The sequence below is a fragment of the Taeniopygia guttata genome, chromosome Z (assembly GCF_048771995.1).
Source record: "Taeniopygia guttata chromosome Z, bTaeGut7.mat, whole genome shotgun sequence".
NCBI lineage: Eukaryota > Metazoa > Chordata > Aves > Passeriformes > Estrildidae > Taeniopygia > Taeniopygia guttata.
The window spans coordinates 75,021,264-75,042,844 of record NC_133063.1 but is presented as its reverse complement, the minus strand read 5'-3'; the positions used below and the strand labels follow the sequence as shown (position 1 = coordinate 75,042,844).

Below are 21,581 nucleotides of genomic sequence, written 5' to 3'. Positions count from 1 at the left end.
CCTAGGGTATGTTTGTCCTTTTTTTCCCCAGCTCCTCCTATTTTACCAGCCAGTCTTTTTGAATCTTAATTTCTTTAATACAGAATTTCTAAAAGAAAATACTTTTTCTTCCCCACCTGTTTTTCACTAGTTGTTTATCTGATTTTATTTATCAACCTGTAATTCTGCCAATTCTGAAAGAGAATTTATCTGAAAAAAACAGTTAAAGCTTGTCACTGCAGAAAAGATTGTTCTTTTATGCATAAGAGCTCTCCAACTGTTCTTTCAGCTCTTTGATATGTGACTGGGAGGGAGCACAGAGCAAGGAGATACTAGTGTGTAAATTTATCTTTATTACAGGTTTATGTGGATCTTTTTTGCTGGGTTGAAGTTAGTCTTATCAAGCTCAATAGCTATGCAATATGCCACGTAACACTAGTAATTGCTGGGTTTTGAACATTAAAAATGGGAATCTTGATTTTCCATGCAGTGGACCAGCTCACACTAGCATCAAGCAGACATGACTGATTTAAATCCAATACTTTTAGAGCATGAGACACAGACTTGGCTTTTTTTTTTTTTTTCTGTTTTGTATACCTGTGTGTTAAAAACTTATTAAAAAAAATATATGATAACACTACAGAACAAAGTGATTTCTGTTTTTTTGACTAAAGGTGTGGTTCCACAGAAGTTAAGGCCAATTAAAGCTTGGGCTGCTGCACATTTTGTCCTCCTAAAGCTGCTTGGTTTCCCATTCTCCCACTTTTGGTAGTAACATTAATGCTGTCTGACTGCATGATGGGCTAAATCAGAAGGCTTACCTGGTTGGGTGCAAATCAGTATTTTGGTAAGATTAAAACCCATTTATTTATTTTCCCTGAATGAAATGAGCTCATGACACAAATGTGCAGTTATCAGCTTAGGTGCAGATGATCAGTAAAGAATCACATGGATCAGGTAGCCCAGACTTGACTTGGCAGTCCTCCCTTTGCTCAGTAGCGCATTTAAAGTAAACCAACATTTTCGGCATCTAAAGTTTAATTTTATTTGCATTAGGCAGTGTCATTAGAAGATCAGTATAAGAGAAATACAGATTGTTATATAATTATAATTTGGGATAGAAATGGAGGTGTTTAACACAGAAAATAAAGTTGGTCTGCTCTACAGTACACAGAATTTGGTTACTGTTTTCATGCAGAATGAGGTCATGGATAAAGATGAGGAGAAGTTAATTTTACCTGATGTTCATGCCAATCAAATTTTATTTTTTCTTAGTCATCACCTTCTCAGAAAGAGGGAAGAACAAGTCAGATACCCTGAGAAAGAGCTTAAAACACCACTGAACTGCACTACAGGCTTGTGTAATTGCTTTTGAAGTTACATAGTGGAGGAGGAGGAGAATGACGTTACCTACAAGCATGGCAGAACCAGGTGCTAGTTCTACAGAAGCAAGCACTTGTTCAGAAACCTCTCAGGTGCTCTGTAGAGATCTTGCCTGTTTTATAGGAGAGTAGGGAGCTAAAACAGACTACTGCCTTTGGCCCGACTTCTAGTGTTGATAGCAGCCTTGAGGAGCTTATAGATGTCAACTGGACCCAACCCGTAGGGAATGTGTTTCCTTCCTTGGGTCAAAGTAAGAAACATCCCAAGAAGCTTCCTATGTTGGTACAGCCAACTGATTATCACCTACTGCTGGCATTCCAGGTAAGTACTGATGACATCCCAATAAGGCAGCTGTGGATGGTCAAAAGCGACCTCAGGGCCTGGGGATGACTGGTCAAGAGATCTGGAGCACAAGCTGTATTTTCTTCTGTCCTGCCAGTTACAGGGAATGATGGGGCAAAACCCAGAAAGATCCCACATGGCTTGAAGAGGAAGGAAGGAAGGAAGGAAGGAAGGAAGGAAGGAAGGAAGGAAGGGAGGGAGGGAGGGAGGGAGGGAGGAAGGAAGGAAGGAAGGAAGGAAGGAAGGGAGGGAGGGAGGGAGGGAGGGAGGGAGGGAGGAAGGAAGGAAGGAAGGAAGGAAGGAAGGAAGGAAGGAAGGAAGGAAGGAAGGAAGGAAGGAAGGAAGGAAGGAAGGAAGGAAGGAAGGAAGGAAGGAAGGAAGGAAGGAAGGAAGGAAGGAAGGAAGGAAGGAAGGAAGGAAGGAAGGAAGGAAGGAAGGAAGGAAGGAAGGAAGGAAGGAAGGAAGGAAGGAAGGAAGGAAGGAAGGAAGGCTGGCTTTCCCTTGGTTTGGATTGGGTTAGGGAACACCTAGGCAAACCTGTCATCCACAAATCCATGGGTGCTAGCAAGATACATCCAGAAACACTGAGAGACCTAGCACACAGTATAGCTGAGTTGCTTATGGTCATCATTGAAACATCATGAGGGGTGCCTGAGGACTGGAAAAAAGCAAGTGTCAGCCTAGTCTTCACAAAGGGCAAGAAGGAGGATCAGCCAATCCCCCTCACCTCAATCCCTGAAAAGGTGATGGAGCGCCTCATTCTGGAAGTCAGTTCTATCTATGGGTGACAAGAAGGAGATCAGGATGGAGTCACCATGGATTCAGCAAAGGAACATCATGCATGGCCAATCTGATTGCTTTCCATAGTGAAACAACTGCCTGGATTGCTGGATGAAGGGAGGGCAGTGGATGTTGTTCTACCTAGACTTCAGCGAGGCTTTTGACACTGTCTCCCACAACAACCTCATAGGCAAAGTCAGGAAGGGGACAGCCTGGATAAGTGAGGTGAACTGAGAACTGTCTGAACGGCAGATCCCAGGGGATTGTTATGAGTGGCACAGGGTCTGGTTGGAGGCCTGTCACAAGCCGTGACCCCCCAGGTTCAAGAGTGGGCCTGCTATTGTTTCACTTCTCCCTCAGTGACTTGGATGGAGGGCAGGTGCCTCCTCAGCAAGTTCCCTGCTGACACAGAGCTGGGAGCAGCGGCCGATAGCCCAGAGGGCCGGGCAGCCCTTCAGAAGGGCCTCGACAGCTGCAGAGATGGGCAGGGAAGAACTGCCTGAGATTCAACAAAGGCAAATGCAGGGTCCTGCACCTGGGGAGGAAGAACCCCAGGCACCAGCACAGGCTGGGGCTGATCTGCTGGAAAGCAGCTCTGAGGAGAAGGACCTGGGCTTCCTGGTGGGCAGCAAGCTGTCCATGAGCCAGCAGTGTGTCCTGGTGGCCAGGAAGGCCAATGGTGTCCTGGGGTGCACTGGGAAGAGCAGTGCCAGCAGGTTGGGGGAGGTGATCCTGGCCCTCTGCCCAGCCCTGGTGAGGCACATCTGGAGTGCTGTGTCCAGTTCTGGGCTCCTGAGGACAAGGGAGACACAGAGCTGCTGGAGCTGGTCCAGAGGAGGGTGACAAAGATGATGGGGGGACAGGAGCATCTCTCTTGGCAGGAAAGGCTGAGGGAGCTGGGCCTGCTCAGCCTTGAGCAGAGATACTGAGAGGGGACCTCATCCATGTCTGTGAGTATCTGAAGGGAGGGTGTCATCTGAAGGGATGGGCCCAGGCTCTGCTTGGTGGTGCCAAGCAATAGAACAAAAAGCATTGGGCACAAACTGACACACAGAGAGCTCCACCTGAACATGAGGAAGAAATTCATTACTGTGTGGTGACAGAGCACTGGAGCAGATGGAACAGAAGGGTTGTGGAGTCTTCCTCACTGGGGATATTCATGAACTGCCTGGACACAATCCTGTGCCATGTGCTCTGGGATGACCCTGCTTGAGCAAGGAGGCTGGGCCAGATGACCTCCTGTGGTCTTTACCAACCTGACCTGTCCTGTGATTCTGTGATTCTCTCACCTTGCACTCATGATGCAGCACAATACAACACTTGTCATTCAATGAACAAATGGCTGGAATGAAGGAAATAGCTGTAGTCAACATCATACTTTTGAAGAATGGATAATGGCATCCATACCTAAACATTGGCTGAAGTACAAAGCCTACTATCAAAAAGTGTTTCAAAGACCAAAATGAAATGGAACAAAGGGACTTTGTCCTCGGCAGGGTTGAAAAAGGCATCCAGAGTACTTACAGCATACAAAAACGAACAAGGAGGATTGCGCCAAGTAATAGTGGATGAAAGTCATCACTGTCAAAGCCAGTTACTACACTGTGACTATTGGTCAATGACAACAACTGTTCCTATGCACAGGAACAGTTTCATGTGTGTACACTGCAGAGGCTGCTTGGAGGGATAGCTTCTACCTGCATCCCTGAAAATACACAACAGGTGTACTCACCAGCACTACTGATCTCCAAGCAAAGCACAATCTGTTTGGAAAGTCTTAACCACAAAAACTGAATTAAGGACACGTGAAAATTAAATTTTAGAAGCATAGCATCTTAACAGAAAGTTATGAATGTTTTCATAGCCAGGAGGAAGGCAGCATTACAGTTCCTCACCAGGACAAAGACGAGCAAAATTACTTGTCTGTTCTCAGTGAGAAACAAAATGAAACAATCCCAGAAGTAAGTTACCTGTAATATTGGGGAAGATAAATAATGATTCAGTTTTGACTTGTATTATATCAGCCTTTCAACCACCTGTGTCTGCAAGGACTACCAACCCCAGTGCCTTACTTCTGCAGGAGGCATTTCATCTGGAGGTTTGCAGTTGGCAATAGGTGAGAGGTCAAAAAAATCAGTAAAGTATGTACTTATGGTCTAGAAACCATAGCAAATTTGTGAAAACTTTACCACAAATTCTATAAAGGGCTTCACCCAACACTGTTGATTACTAAGGAGAGTAAATTGTCAGCACCCTCAAGTGTTTCAGGACTTGAAAGTGGTATGCTTCAGCAAGAACTGAATGTGTTCATATCACAGAGGGAAACAATATAGATGCTGGGCATGGTATTCAGGAGACAGGAAGCATCTGAATTTAAGGTGTGAAAAAGCAAATCTTGTCTTTGAAAGACAAAAAAAGGGTCTTTCCTGAGGCACGGATATGATCTCCCTGAGGGATCTGTGTTATCTCAGCTGGAAAGAGACATTTGGGCAGAGAACTGAGTTCACTGGGATGGGAGACTTCCATAATGAATATTCTGAACAGAGTTTACTTTTGGCTGATCCCTCTAAAAATCATTCTTCCTTCTGTAGTAGTGTCTCTCTGCTTCCTTTCCTCTTTGTAAACAAAGGTTTGATGACCTGTGCTCTTCTGGTCTTTTGGACAATATGATTTTTACTTCTTTATGTGTTTGTATTTCTGTCCCACAGAGGTTTTTGGCTGCATTCAGAAGAGAAGGAATAGAGTAGCTCTAAAAATGGCAATTCTGTGCTCGTCTCTGCATTCCCTGTTTTTATGCATTCACTAGTGCTGTTCTTGCTGGCCTGAACTGTCCCCACACTGGTGAGAAGGCTCATGTGGTATTGCCTAATGCCATTACACAGGCTCAAGCATACTGCTTTGCTGGGCAAGCCCCTGCTCTGCTTTGCTCTCTGATTAAAAAAAAAAAACAACAAAAAAACCAACCAACCAAACAACAACAACAAAACAACCAAAAAGTGCCTGTGAGATCCTATATGCACAGCTGGATTTGATTTTCTGTTATTTGTATGTAGTGGGTTAACAGTGAGATTTTTCTTTTTTTGGTAATAAAATCACTAGGTTGTGTGCCATTACTTGAAAACTGACTCCATGAGTGTTTCAGAAGGTGAAGTGTTTTAACAAGCATTCACCAATGTTATTGGCTATTTATTCAAACCAATAATTTATGCTTTAAAAAAACCCAAATGAACCAGCATGTTGACAAGGGTGGGGGGAAGTCTGCATATAGCCCAAAATAAACCATTCCTCAATCCAACCATTAAGCACTTCCTTAACAGAAGAGAAATCTGTCCTGGCTCCTCACTTGGAGAGCAAACTGTTCATGGCCTCTCTGGTGTTATCCTTCTGGTTCATCATTGTGCTTTCCCACTGTCCCTAGGGAGTTTGTATATAAACCATGCAAAATCTTGAAGCAGAAGACTACTTTATAGTACTAAAGAGTGTAGCAGTAGTAGCAAGTGGTTTCCCATGCCCATGTCATCCTAAGCATGTGTGGATAACTATGTGCTTACTATGGAATTGTTCACATCCTGCCACTGCTTTAAAAGAAGAGTATTTGTATGTAACCAGAGTGCAACCCTCTGGTGTCCCTTTCCCTTTTAGTTGCATAAACCAGCATTATTTAGCTGCATAAAACAGCATTTTATTTACAGCTACAGAAATATAAAGCTTTTCTTTGCAAAGGCTTTAAAAGCTAGACAAAATTCTTGCTTTTCCTTTTTTCCTTCTCCTTAGAGATAAGCAGTGTGTTAATAGGAAGGATAGAGAAGTGCAACCCAAACTTGCTCTGCTTACAGAGAGGAGCCTCCTGCTCAGTCTCTGTTCAGCTGAGGCCTCAGCTGATGCAGTCCTGCCTGCTGTGCTGCACCCCTCCTAAAATCTCATAGATTTAGCCAAAATTAGCCTGGTCTGTCAAAAATATCATGGGTGTGTGTCTGGGCAAGCACCCATGTGAGGGTGGAGGCACCATGTGAGACAAGAATGCAGCCTCTGGTGAAGGAACAAGTATTGTACTTCAGTGAAAAAGCAGGTGAAAATAGAAGTAAGTATTTAATATGGAAAAGGAGGCACTGATATGTGTCTTTTCCCCCTCATAAATCTGCTTAACTTGGGTTGCAATTACTGAAATGCCTTAGTGAAAAATTTATATTAAAATATATTAAAATGGCTATGTATATGACCAGTTATAGGTTTGATTCTGGCTGACTGGAGAGGAGTTGTTGGCTGGAGATGATGATAAGCAATGTAGGTGAAATAGTAATCAACGGATATTGCTTTGGTGTGAGAAATGTGTATGATCAGTAGAAGAAGGAGAGCTGATTTCCCCTCCTCCAATTTTGTGCTAACTCAAGTATTTGACAGGCTTTTTGGTTTACTTTCTGCAAAACTGGACAGTTAATACAAAGCACTATTGATGTGTATAAATATATATAAATATACACACACACACACACACATATATATATATATATATATACATATGCCTCTAAAAAAGAAGATGAAGGGAATAGTTAAACTGATGATCCCCAAGCTGTGGTTTGCAATTAATAGGTACAGCCATAGTTAGCATTAGCAGTTCTGAGCTTCTCATCTGCATACACTGCTGGTCTGGGAGCAAACTTGACATTCAAAAGACTTTGAAATCATCTCTGTTAAAAATTAAGTAACGGAATGAATGAAGCTTATTTACTCAACTACTAGCTAAAATGATTAGACTCTTGCTGAAACTGGCATTAAAAACTTTTGAGAAATTTTATGGTTCTGAAAATCTGGAAAAGAGTAAGCTTTTGTCTGACCTTCTACAAATAGAGGTATCAGGTGATGCTGATTTAGAATAACCAGATTTATTTATGAATCAATGTTGGTGCACCAAAAAAATGGTAAGGGCTTTTTGTTTGATAGGCAACTGCCTATCAAGAAGAATCTGTACTTAAAAACTAAACAAACTCCAACTGCAGTCCATATAATTGCATCTAGAGAGCAGGAAAAAGATTTCTAGCTAGAGTTAATTTTAGAAAACTCTGGCTATGGCTTCTGTTTTTTGAGATCATGCATGCAGACACAGATGCCTGGAGTAGTTCAGCTGTGCTTTCTGTGTCACATAAGAGGGGCTGGAAGTAGATCCTCTGTGGGGAACCTTTCAGCACTGTATTTTTCTGTTTGGTTCGGAACTGGTTTTCTTTTGTGAAGAAAATTAGTCAGGACAGCAAAACTGGAAGCTTGCTTTTAAGGTTTTGAATGCTTTTTGACTTGAGTAGTAACTAAAGCCTTAAGCATAAGAGACAATAATTATTGTTTTGAGAACATATGCAAACCTGTTCATTTTATGCACATAACAGTTTCTATGCTTGTTTTACTGAAAATGAATGATGAAATCCCCACTGCCTTCAGTTACTTGTAGGTCTTAGATCTGGTCTTTGACTTGCTTGTCTGAAAAGGGCAAGAGCTTAGTTTTCAAAACTTTTTTTTTTTTTTTAAGAAGAAATGCATTTTGCTTTATTTTTTTTTTCTTTTTTCCCTTCTTAATTTAGACCATTAGCATAATTCTTTCTGCACACACACCTGATGTTTTAGGTAGCTGGCAGGTCCATTACTGAAGGCAGCAGCAGCCTGGAATTAACAGGTCTTTCTTCAAGCCATAGGGTGCAGAGGAAAGTTATGTCTTGAAGCATTGCTATTTAAAAAAAGGAGTGTACTTCTATTGATCTTCATGGTCCTTGGACCAGCTTTATACTTCTGCAAGAGGAATAGGGGTAAGCCATTAGCAAATAAGAATAAAGCAAGGCAAATGGAGAATTAAAACGTATCTCCAACACAGGGTGAAGAATCTTAGTGGCTGGAGACTTTTAAAAACGAGATAAGACATCTCCTCTTTCCCCAAGGCAGGTACATCATGTGTACTTTGTGTAACACGTGTGTGCTGCTATGATAATAAAGAATAAGGACAGAGAGCTCCAACAGCTTTGCTACTTCGTCTTTTTTTTTTTTAAGATTAAAAAACAACAAGTCAGACAGTTGTAGTTAAATAAATAAGCTGCATTGCTTGTACAAAAAGTTATATAAATACAAGTTTGCTGTTTTGTTTTCTCTTTAGAGAAGGAAAGCATCCTTTTAAAAAATAACAAGTAATCCTTATATTACTGAGATGCTTCCAAGTCACAATTCAGAAGACAGACATGTGAAATTAAATTCACACTGTGCAGAGACAACACAGTGGCCTTTCCAGATCAGATACTTTGTGTTTATCCTGTGCACAGTTACACAGATACAATGGAACATGTGATAGATGGAACATATTTTGCTTTTACACAAAATAAAATACTTCCCCATGCTGCATTTTGTTAACTAATGTATCAAAAATATCCATCACATCGTCATCATCATCATTGCTATTATTATGTTATTAAGGAATTGTCCTTCATTCCATGCATAATTATAATTTTACAAGTTAAAAACATCATCCCTCCCTCATTTCATAATCTATAAAGCACCCTGTGCACAGTGAAGCAGATCCCCAATTAAATGCAAGTGCTATTAAAATTAAGAGAAATACACTATTACTGTTGATTTTAGAGGAACAAAATTCTGGGGAGATTAAAAAAGAAAAACAAAATAGTTTTATCTGGACAAAATAATGTACAATTATTAATATTGCACTTTTTATACAAGAAATCCTAATAAATATACAGAAAAGATATAAATTTACATACACAGAAAGTCATTATTCTTTTTCTTTTTAAATAAAAAGTTACACTGATGCTTATTTCTTGAAGACCCATTTCTGCCAAGAGCGTTCACACCCAGATATGTTTTGAAATAAGCCAATTTGAGACAGATTAATGTAATGAACCTGGCACTGACCTCCAGTTTTACTGGACCCCCACTTTTACTGAAAAATCCGCATGTCATGAAAGTTGTAACATAGCAGAACTTGAACAACATTTCATAAATATACCACAAGGCACTAGCCCCAACACCTTTCATTTAGAGAAGACCTTGAAGCAAAACCTGAAATCAGGTAGTTCTCCTCTAAAATTCCACAGTTCTCAATCTCTCTTTGCAGATTTCTTCTAATTTTTTTTTTTTTTTTTTTTTTTTTTTTTTTTTTTTGAGCAAAGCAGAGAATAGAATGCCCAGGAACTAGTATCATGTAGCACTCCACTAGCTGAATATCCACTGCAGCTGGCCAGGAGAAAAGACTCATAGCCTGCATGCAAAATCATGCTGTGAGTATGATATTTCAGTCTCATTTTCTAGACTGTACCTTTGGGGTGTTATAGATGGACTTAAAGATCTGCTTTATAGCACCTGTTTTGTTGTGGGAGGCAGCTGGAGAGGAGCAAGTTTCTTACAAGTTATTTTCATTAGTCCAGTGGGGCTGATGCTAAAGTGGTTCTGTTTTGGCTGAGTAGTAACAACCATGAAAAATCAGAATAAAGCTCTTTTCTACCAGTTATCCAAAGGGCTTGGCTGCCAGGAAAGAGAAACTTCATGTTAACAAAATAGAAAAACCCACTTCTACAAGTTCGTTTCCAAAACCCCAGGTCTGACAGTACCAGAACTTTGGAAAGCAGTACCTCTTTTTTCTAAATAAGTGTTAGTAGGACGCACTATGCAAAGTGTCTCCTGTTGATCATGTACTATTTCTATCTTTCTTGCCTATGCTCTCTAGGGAGCAGTGTTTGCAGGTTTGTGCTTAAGTCTGTTATAATACTTTTTCTCCTTTTGCTGGTTAATCATTAATATCACCATCATACCTCTGTGTCGAGGACAACCCTTCATCTCCAATCCTCCCTCACAAGCTCAAAATAGAAATATTTTCAGGTGTATTTTAGACCCACTTGTGTTATAGACCATTGTCCAACTTCTCCAGACACCAGATCCTCAAAGATCACAAGGGTGTCCCTTGCCTGGTATAGGAAGGAGAGAGGAGTTTATAAATCAAAAAGGCTTCCAATCTTGGATGTAACAAATAAGCTTATAAAGCAAACTCATGTGCTTGTGTTCTTAAGGAAGTCGAAGAGAGATGTGAGCTGCTCGGCAGAAAGAGACCTGGGGGTGCTGGTCAACACCTGGCTAAATGTGAGCCAGCTGTGCCCAGGTGCCTGAGGTGGCCAAGGACATTCTGGCCTGTACCAACCTGTGGCCAGCAGGACCGGGCAGTAATTGTCCCCCAGTACTCAGCACTGATGAGGCCACACCTCAAATCCTGTGCTCAGTTTTGGGCCCCTCACTGCAGGACAGACGTTGAAGTGTTGGAGCATATCCAGAGAAGGGCTATGGATCTGGTGAAAGATCTAAAAGACACATCGATAAAGAACAACTGGGGCAGCTGGGGTTGTTTACCTGGGAGGAAACTCAGGGGTGACCACATTGCTCTCTACAACTGCCTGAAAGAACTTGCAATGTCAGCCTCTTCTGCCATGTTTAAAACCATAGGATGAGAAGAAATGGCCTCAAATTAAGCTGGGAAGCTCAGATTAGATATTAAAAAAATATTCACTGAAAATCTGGCTAGGCATTGGATAAAGTTGCCCAGGGAGGTGATGGAGTCACCATCTCTGGCAGTGTCCAAGAAGAGTCTGGATGTGGCACCCAGGGATAGTTTAGGGGTGGGTATGGTAGTGCTGTTAATGGCTGGACTAGATAACCCTGAAGATCTCCCTGGACCTCGAGGCTTCTGTGATTCTGTAATATGATATTAGGTTTTGATTCTGATCCTCTTCCTCACTTGTTTCTTGGTGTGTCACACAGGCATAAGGAGATTTGAGGAGAAGATTGAGGAGAAGCCTCACTCCTCTGGTACCCATTGCTTGGTGTCATGGGTCTCTCTGACTCTGTGGTCTACCCTCATGACCACGTTTATCTGCATTTTGTCTCCCAGATGCATAGAAGGGAAAACTTGTCAAGTCCCTTTACAACAATGATTTGTTAATTTTTTTTTTAATAGGGAAATAAATAAATAAAATGAAAAGGATTCCATCCATCTGTACTTTCTGCAAAAGCCTTTGCTCAGTGAAGAAAAGGCTGTGATCCCCTTGTTCCTCCATTTTCATCTTGTCTGTCTTCAAGATTTTCCACAAGTCCCACAGCAACGTGACTTAAATTGGGTGAGCTGGCAGAGTTTGAGCTGCTTCACTTTCTCACAGTATCTTGTAGTGTCTCTGCACTCCACTGCCAAAGGAGAAACAAGAAGAAGAAATGGTGATGAAGTTATGAAAAAAGTGTTTCTTACCTATGAACATATATCCTTGGGTGGACAAGAGGAGAACCTTTGTGTTGGGAGGTCTTACTGTGGGCATGAGATTGACTTGCTGCAAAGACTGAATGTGGACTGCAAGTCCACAGGATCAATGAAGGTAAGCAATATTTAATTACAGAGCCTAGAGAAAGGGCTTCTGAGGCTGCTCCAACACTGTCAGTTTGTCATCTACCAGTATTTTAGAGAGGCTAGAAGTTTCCTAACAGTTAAACCAAAGATGAAGAGCTAAACGAAACTGGATAATTTTTTTAATGGAGTAGCTCAGAGGCACTTTGGCCAGCTTTCCACTTGAAGAGCCAGTGTGTGTCACCCCAGCTGACTGGGAATTGTCTTGTGTTTTTCACAGGTCAGAAAACACCCACCATGAAGATGTTAAGACATCTTTTGAACTCCTCTAGGGCTTAAGTTCTGGTACCACTTGTACAGTTTGTGAGGCTCATAGCCTCCTGCTTTTTAGTTTGGACAACCATCCAGTATCCCTGCAAGACCCTTGAATTTGGGACATTTCTGTATAGCAGAAAGAGGCTGGAGCATCAGCCTCCAGCCTGATATCTGTGATCAAGGTATCAAAGGTGTCAAGTTATCAAACCTGTAAAAGGTCCTGCTTGATACATGCAATCTCCCTCATTGCTTCAGCTTCCATTAGGGTCCCTCAAACTAATGAGTTTGGACCTATGAAGTTCACTTTGCTGAGAGGGAGCACCAGAGCAGGTGTGAATATAGGCAAGTACATGTGGATTCTGCTACTGCATTTGCAATGATTGCAAGCAACTGGCTTGCAAGACAGAGTATGTAAGCATAATTTCCAAACAGGCACATTGGTCTTTTCTGTTCATTTCATTTTTAAAAAATTAATACCTTTTCTATTTCCCTGACAGGCCCAATTTGTTACTTGTAATCTGCAAGAAAGCAGTCTTGCTTACAGGATTTCCCATCATCCACCTACCCACTGGATTTGGACTACAGCCATAAGTCTGGTTGTGATTCATGTTTTTCTTTCTGTCTGTACCATTAACTGAAAGTTAATCACAGAATCATAGAATGGTTTGTATTGTAAGGGGACCTTGAAGATCATCTAGTTCCAACTCTCCTGCTGTGGACAGGGAAGCCTTCCACTGGACCAGGTTGCTCAGAGTCCTATCCAACCTGTTCTTGAAAACCTCCAGGGATGGGGTTTCCACAGCATCTCTGGGAAACCTGTGCCATTGTCTCATCACCTCCACAGTACATAATTTCTTCCTAATATCTAATCTAAAACTACTAGATTTAGTAAAACTAATAGTTTGACTGAAATAGCTTAAAACTAAGTTTTAGGTTTTTTAGTAAAACTAGTAGTTTTACTAAATCTAGTAAAACTTGTAGTTTAAAAAAAAATACCTACTACTATTTTTAGAATATTTTTTTACTGCTAAACTATTCTGTTTCAATTTGAAACCATTCCCCCTTGTTCTGTGGCCTTGTAAAAAGTCTTGCTCCACCTTTCTTGTAAGTTCCCTTCAGGTACGGGAAGGCTACAGGTAGGCTACCTAAAAACAGGGCTGTACAATCCCATTTCCCTCAGCCTTTTTTCATATGACAGGTGCTCGATCCCTCTGATTGAATTGGTGGCCTACTCTGGACTTGCCCTGTAAGACTGCATGAATTATTTCTCATGCTGTTAAAAGGAGACACAATGCCAGCACTAATGGCATTGCCAAAAGCCTCCACAATGGGCAGCACTCCTCTCTGGGATGCTGGGCTTTAGACACTGCATTTTGCACAGGGTTGGGCTGGATGTTGCCCCAGATGCCCAGTTGCAAGGTCCAGTGCTGTGTGTCTGAGAGACGACTCTCCCTTCCTTCCTACTCCTGCACCACTCAGCCTCCTCTCCTGAAGTACCGTTTTCGCACGGCGTGATGTTGCAACGCTGCCAGTTTGCTGGCCTTGGCCTCCAGGAACACTGGTGCTCCATCACGGGCTTGTTGGTGCGGATGTGCACACAGTCCACACGCCGTGACTGGAAGCCGTAGTTCCCGCATGTGGCTGTGCAGACAGTCCACAGGCTGACCCTCCAGTGCACACCACAGACATCAGTCCAGCAGTTCTGGGTGCTCAACGGCCTGTGGGCAGGAGGGAGGGAGGGAGACAAACATTACATATCTCAAAGGTAATTCACTCAGAATACTGTATAGATCAGATCTTCCCAAGCTGCCAGGTGAGGCCAGCAGTTTGGAACTGCTCTCAAGGACCAGACCCGCAGTGGGTGCACCAACACCAGGCTAAATGACCATTTGAACTGTTTGAGGATTTGACTGAAATGCCCTCTCCACAAAGAACCAAACCAGAGATCTGCTGAAAGGTGAAATGAGTGGTGACCAATGTGGTCCAGCAGGACTTAGTAACTTTTTTATGGCTCTACAGCCAGTGGGAACACAACCAGTTCTCTGAAACACTTCTTTTTCTTTCAAGACAGTATCACAGAGGATGTATAGGCACACTTGGTTCATATCTATTTGTCACACAGGTAGTGAAAAGGCATGAATGGAAGCCAACAAGCCAATTACATTAATATTCAGTCATGATCAGTCATCATTTATATACCTGTCTCATGTAAAGCAAATATCATTACAATGTTGACAGTGGAGTTTATCTGCAAGGAAAAAAAACACCTGTGGAGACCCTTTGTTTTCTGTTAGAATTTGTGTTTAAATAAGTGAGAAGACTGGCACCTTAAGAAGATATAGCACAGCCTTGCAGTCAGGACTTGGCATGCATAGAAGATTTTCCAGTTTTTGGCCAACTGGCCTGAAGTTCCTAGGAATAAATAGGCCTGATAAGTATCTCTGAAAAGGGTTGTGGGTTCAGACATAAGACATTTCTTGGTACCTACCTTGGTAAGGAGCTGCATTGATCAGATGACACAGAAGTCCCATCTTTGGTCTGGCAAAATATCTGTCGGTGCTGTACAGCCAGTCGTGGTCCAATGCAAGGCCCATTACACTGCAAACACAGAAGATTCACTCAGGAGAGGTAAAAGAGGGCAAGTAGCATTTTTTATAAAACAGCTAGTGAAATAAAGTGCATAATGCCACTCAGAGACTGTTGAGATTTCAACTGCTTTCTGGACCTCTGCAAGATTTGAAGGCTGACTGTGCAGCCATTTTCTGATCTATCTCACTCTTCTCCAGCAGCATTTAAACTACATTTCTGTATCTGCTCTCTAGATTCATTACCTCTTCTCTTCAATTATTTAATCTTAAATACATCTGTTAGGGGAAATTAAATGCTCTCATGCCATTAGCCAAGAGCCTATGATCCATACAGGAAATCCCAATGCATTACTTTTACTGTGCATTTTGCAGCATGTGAATTGGCCAAATAACTCAGAATGTATTGAACCAAGGACATATTCCACTCCATTGAATAATTTAAAAGCATTGAAGGACAGTAAACAAAAGCAGGAAGCATGAGAAACACAAAAGATATGCAAGCTTGCTCCAAAATTAAGGCCATCCTAACATATTCAAGCTTAACGCTTACATTTCAGTTAAACTCTCTTAATCCTCTACTTTGATTAAGACATAACTTGGTATAGGTATGAAGCATGTATTTCTGATATTTTAAAATTACATCAACTATTAGGAAACTGCTTTTCTAAGTGTCTGGAAATTATTTCAAAGAACAAACTGAAGGTTGAATAAGGGGTCATTAGTGTGAATCACCAGCTTTAAAACACCATGGGATTACACAGTGGTGAACAAAATACCAGAAACATTAAATGAAGGAAAGGAACTAATTCTAGGAGTAGCGGTAGAGAAGGTAGGCTGTTTATTTTCTTTATGAACTGGGAAAGTTGATTGCTACCCCTGTGCAACAGGTGACCTGATACCCCATCATACTACCATACTACCAAACAGGTAATTGATCCACTGAACCAGTGGTGCATTCCTAACTATGTGTAGCAGTCTTCTGGCTTGGAGACGAGGCAGTATGCAACTATGTTGAACTTGACATTTTTTTTGTAAGCTAGGTAGCAGAAATACTACATGATAATGCACAGAGATTACGTCTAAAGTTCATAAATTCTGAACCGTCTGATTTTCTCAGCTGAGTATGATGTCATGGGGAACAATATGATGCATAACAGTTTTTGCAAAGATGATCCAGTTCTTTCCTGAAATTTCATAGAGAGTGAAAATTTTCTTTGATAGAAAGTGATTATTCCAAGCTTAACTTGTAATACAATAACTCAGTCACCTTTCAAGATTTAAACAAGATGTTTTCAAGCAATGAACAATAACACATTCTAGTAGCTGAAGGCACCTTTTCCTACCAACATTTAAAAAAAAAACCTGAAGAGAAAATTTGAAGATCTGCAAAGCAGCAGGAGGTAGTTTGAAAATGCTTTTAGCCCTCAATTCTGCCTTTCATTATGAAGCAAGTCAAGAAAGCTCACAGTTTTTGGTATTTCCAGGCAACATCAGCAACTTTGTAAAACTGAATTATTGCACAGACCTTCTGTCTTGAACCTCATCACAGTCCTGACTCCAGCCAGCCAAGACTGAAGCACTCTCACTGGCTGGTAAGGGGAATTAAGACTTGAAGAAGGCTATTTTCCAGATGTGTCACTAATCACTATAGCAAAGAGCTGTAGACCTTTCTGCTGGAGAACACAGGGGTCTGCAGTAAAAGCTCTGTTCATGAGCGGCAATTCTAGTGATCATGAGAAGCTACAGAAATCCAAACAGGCAGTGTATCATATACAGAAAGAAGGAGCTGAACAAGTTAGTGTCCACCTCAAAAGCTTGTAGACTATAACCTAAAGATACTACGTTGAAAAATCACAACCCTCATTTTCTGCTCTTTTTTCTAGCCTATACTATGGGAATGTCCTTGGAATGCTACTTTGTTCCTTACCTGGCCCCAGGAGGAGGCCGCCCACTCGACACAGGGCTGCCTGTTACAGCTCTGTGTGTCCACAGGGTGCTTGGACACCTGGGCACAAGCCTCGCTGGACATGGGGACAGAGCTGCCTCTCGCTGTCAGGCGCTGGCATGTCACTCGTCGTGTCTGTTTGCCTCCACCACAGCTCTGTGTGCAAGGAGACCAGGATGTTACCATCCACCTGTGAGAGAAAGGAGAACAGGTCAGGGAGCAGGCACATGCCACTGTCTGCAGGATCCTTGGCATCAGCTGATCTTTGTCAGTTGGACCAAAGACAGGCAACAGTGGGTTGGCTCATTTAGTGTCTCGGCCTCCCATAGTTTTCACTGGAAGATGTTCAGAGGGTGAAATCTGAGAAAACTGCCATTTTTACATTAATTTACCTTTCTCAAGGCTCTTTGGGCCCAGACCTTAAAGCTGTTTTTAGAGGCTTAGTAAATACTTGTAGCCCTGGCACAGGAGTTGGGCAAGTCTGCTCTTACACCATGGTGCCATGGAAGCCTTCATCACAAGCTGCAGTACAACGCTAGGACTAGCCCAGCAGCACTCCTTAGTAGGGAAAACTATCTCTGTGTAATTGCTGGAGTAGCTCACATGCCACTTCAAGCTTGTGAGAGAATAGCCAAAATCCTGCTGGGTCCTGCTGCTGCCTGCCTCCTCTGTTGTACCCCTGACATCTTGCATAATCCAGAAAAGCCTGAACATTGCTCAGGAACAGTTTGCCCAGGAAAGGAAGGACACTGTTCTTTCCTCTTAAGCTCAGACCATGCATTTATCAGCTGAGGCTGATGCTCTGAACCCCTGTGTACTGGCATTTAAAAAATGCAGTCTAACTAGTTAAAAGGCTGTAAAAACCAGAAAATAATAGTCTAATGCATGTTGTCACTGTAAGGATCATTAGGTGAAACACTTGTACAGTCAGGTTTGGGAAAGCATTAGGTAGGAATAGCAAGAATGCAACTGATAGTTTTCTGAACAGTTTTATGGTCAAGCCAGCAGTTTGCTTCATTAAGTTTCTGGATACTTGGCAGGATTTTTGTGGTTTTGGGAGTAAAATACTGCCTATCACATCCCTCACCAGCAGTGTTTACGATTACTTTACAAAATAGGCAACAGACATTCTCCAGTCCCATGGAGAGGTATCTGTTTCTATTTCTCTGTCTTCTGTGGGTGATTAACTCCAGTGGTCTCAGAAACAAGTATAAACAAACATATTCCCAACCTGGAAAACAAGAACACTGGTACTTTTGTGCAGTTTGGTGTGGTTGAACCTGCAATTTCCGCACTGCTTATAAAGCTCTGGTCTGTATGTCAATCAACTTTTATTTCTAAGCTTACATCTCAGCAGTTTCTCAGGAGCTGAGGAAGGATTTGGGGTTGTGTTACAATTCAGAGAAGGTATAAAAAGACATAAACCATTCCCATGGAATTTATTGTCAACAGCAAGGAAAACTATTGCTAATGAGCATGTTTCATATTTCATCAAATCTCTTTTGGCTTCTTTCTTATGACTCAGCTGGCAACTCGGGAAACATTTGCCTGCAAAGAAGAGTAGGAATATATTTTAAAAGGTGATTAAACAGAAACTTGCAATATGCCCAAGACACAGCAAAAGTGGTGAGTCTGGCCACTTCTCATCAGGCCACCTCTCCTTGCCACAGCTTAGACTGTCTTTTTTTTTTAATACAAGTCCCAAATCACTGTTGAATGAGTGAATGTCTGTTGAATGAGGGAAGTTGTACTAAAGTTCTCTTGAGATACTCACAACTTTTAAGTGTTTGTATACTGAAACATAACATATCCACATTGGAAATAAGGGAGAGAAGAGAGTAACACCATGAAAAATATGGAAAAACATGTTTACATATCTCAGCTAAGGAGATACTGAATTGCAGAAGCAGGACATTTTTAATATGGAGGGAGCATAATACTATGCTGACTCTCTGGATAAGCTCAAGATGTACTCTTCTTTGCACCAAAGGATGTAAAAAAAAAAACAAAACCCAAACAACTTTGTGAGGGGTGAAGTCAGAGAATCATTTATGTTGGAAATGACCTTTCTTATCATCAAGTCCAATCATAACCCAGCAATGCCAAGTTCACCATTAAACCATGCCCCTAAGCACCGCATCTACACATCTTTTAAATACTTTGAAGGATGATGACTAAATCACTTCCAACTGTTCTAATGTTTCACAACCATGGTGAATTTTTCCCTAACAGCCAAAATAAACCTCTCCTGATCCAGCTTGAGGCTGTTTCCTTTTGTCTTGTCACTTTTCACTTGGAAGAAGATGCTGACCCCCACCTTACTGCAGCCTCCTTTCAGGCAATTGTAGAGAATGGTAAGGTCTCCTGGGCCCATTTTCTCTGAGATAAACAACCTCAGCTTCCTCAGGCACTTCTCATGGGACTTGTACTCCAGACCCTTCACCAGCTTCTCTGTCCTTCTTTATTGTAGTGAGGGATGTAAAATTGGACACAGTAGATGAGATGTGCCAGAGGAAGGACCTAGATGTAGCCAGAAGTTTTTTAAGCTGTCCTGGCTCATTTGTATATAGCAGTAAGTGAAAACCAGGGGACTATAAGGGCAAAGAATTACAATTCCAAGGCAACCACAAGCTAGCAAAGTCCAAAATGAGGCAGAACTCAGCCCTCTTCATGCCCACTAGATCTGATGAGATGTGCCCATTTTACAAAAGATATTTTCACCCTGCTAAGGGAATTCTTTGCAGCTGCAGCTACGACTGCAATCCTGCCCATATTGATTTTCAAGCAGCAAAAGGACTCAGAATAAAATAATGAAATAGCTGCTAAACTTAGTTTCTTGTCTCTTATATTGTTGGGGCAAACTGCTATGAAGCCAAAAAACAAATTATCCTACAGGTCTTGGGTGACAAAATTTCCATGCATTCAGTGCTCAGAACAAGCATGAAATTTATAACCAACATAGGGTGTGACCCAAGACATTGCAAGCTGTGAATTCTCTTTCTACCTTGTCCTGTCAAAGTTTTCCACTAATATTTCTATAAAATCCCAACTGTATGGATTTAGCACTCAAAAACTCGCTTTTAGCCATGACTTCTCCAAACAGGCACCAGAGAAGCTGCAGTGGTGTGATGACCCGCACAAGAACTCTTCCAGCACATCTTAAAGGTACGTAAGATACTTTCACATGGGACAGACGAACCGTGAAGGGCAGTCTCTTCTGTTGCATGCGATGGGTTGCAGAGATGGCTTGGGTGTCTCTCTGCAATGGGATGCGTTGACTTCAGCCCCATCCAGTAAGCACCTCAGCTGGGGCAGCTGCAGCCCTCTGTGGCCGCAGGAAGCCGAACAAGCTGTCAGTTTGTCTGCCGACCACCGGTACTCTGCCAGGAAGTGTGGGAGAGGCACGTTAACACTGAAAAACTGACAGCAGGGGTTCAATTAGAAAGGAGAGAGTTGAAGATGTTCTCCAGGATGAAATACAGGGATTCAATGAAAAGGAGATACCTACCCTTGCAAGGTACCTGACTCATACTCCTGACTACCTTTGGTGTGACAAACCCAGTTTTTTGGTGCTTAGAAGCAACAGGCATAGAAAACTAATAACATGGCATAGCAGTTAAGTGAAGCCAGATGCCAGTGAGCATCTAAATTTTTAAAGGTGTGTTATTTAATGAAGATATGGTTAGCTGCAGTACCCAGCAGTATCTATGACTCTACGATCTTGAAACACTGTGTCTCTTAACCAGATAGTTTACACAGATCATTTGTCCTGAAGATAAATGTGGGAATTGCAACACACTCAAAATTTTATATCAAAATTGAAGGAAAAGTTAAATTCTTCACCTCTCCATCACTGACAATTGAAGCAACGAAGGCTGCATATTCTGTTTGAACCCAGCTGCACTGCAGCGTTCTTGTGGCTTTATTGCCTTTGTCTTACTTCTAGGAGATCTCTAACAATTACAGTTCCAGAACTTTTACAAGTGAAGGGTTTTTCAATGAAGAGACTGTGAGACACTGACTAATGTGTACTAATAGAGGGGCTTTTGTTTTAAGGGGTATAAACTCTGCCACATCTGTCTTGAATTTATGAACAAGAAAATTGTTGAGGCTCAACATAAGCAGAGCTTGAATCAGGAAAGTGTGTTTCATGCTCAGCAGGGCAGAAATATCTGGTGTCATTTTGGTAAAGTACAAGCTAAGACACTGTAAGGTACTCAGGAGCCCTGCAAATCTATATCCATGGCAAGAAATCGTTAAGACATCTTTTTTTTTTTTCTGATATGCATGGTGATGGTTTCAAAGGGGAGAAATTCAGGATGAGGAAGGCAGTGCAGGGAAGTTCATGGCCAGAGCTTTCCAGGGTGAAATGGCTGAAATGGAAGAGTTACCTTGTATAGTCAAAGTCATTACTTGAGTGAGTGAGCCAGCTTCATTCTGAGCAAGGCAGCTGAATTCACCATCAGTGAAATCACTGACATTGAGTATCTGAAGAATCCGTCCTGCTGCCAGGAGTTGATGTTGCTGACTGAGGGGCTCACCAGAGTAAAGCCAGGTGATGTTCGGGGTTGGATGCCCATTGACAGCACAACCTAAAAAACATGTACATGAGAAAAACCTGCTGATTACTAAACCAGATACATGCTTTGAAGTGGTCAAAATGAGGGGAAGTAGATTCCATCCCATTTTCTCCTCATTTTCTCATAATGATGAAAAGTAATTCTGTAATAAGGAATAACTTTTCATCACAGAAAAAAATCCAAAAGCCAGATAGCCTGCAAATTGGAAAATCTCTGATTAGTTTGTAATTATTTATATTAGACCTTCTAAGGTTTCAACTATTTTTTGATCATCCCCATTTTGATATTGAAGAAGGTGGTAT

The 21,581-nt window shown here is 41.7% G+C and overlaps 1 protein-coding gene across 5 annotated transcripts in view; it reads right to left on the bottom strand.

Moving 5' to 3' along the window:
* Positions 1-6,979: 6,979 nt before the first annotated feature.
* ADAMTSL1 (ADAMTS like 1) overlaps positions 6,980-21,581 on the bottom strand; it is a 391,430-nt gene continuing 376,828 nt past the window's right edge. For all 5 annotated transcript variants that reach the window (XM_030258675.4, XM_030258676.4, XM_072922779.1 and 2 more), the window contains 6 exons: positions 21,091-21,291; positions 19,899-20,079; positions 16,682-16,889; positions 14,655-14,764; positions 13,664-13,884; positions 6,980-11,697 (listed from right to left, as the gene is read on the bottom strand). In XM_030258675.4, coding sequence (XP_030114535.4) covers positions 11,591-11,697; positions 13,664-13,884; positions 14,655-14,764; positions 16,682-16,889; positions 19,899-20,079; positions 21,091-21,291 — 1,028 coding nt within the window. In that variant the 3' untranslated portion in view covers positions 6,980-11,590. The remainder of the gene's footprint in view (positions 11,698-13,663; positions 13,885-14,654; positions 14,765-16,681; positions 16,890-19,898; positions 20,080-21,090; positions 21,292-21,581) is intronic.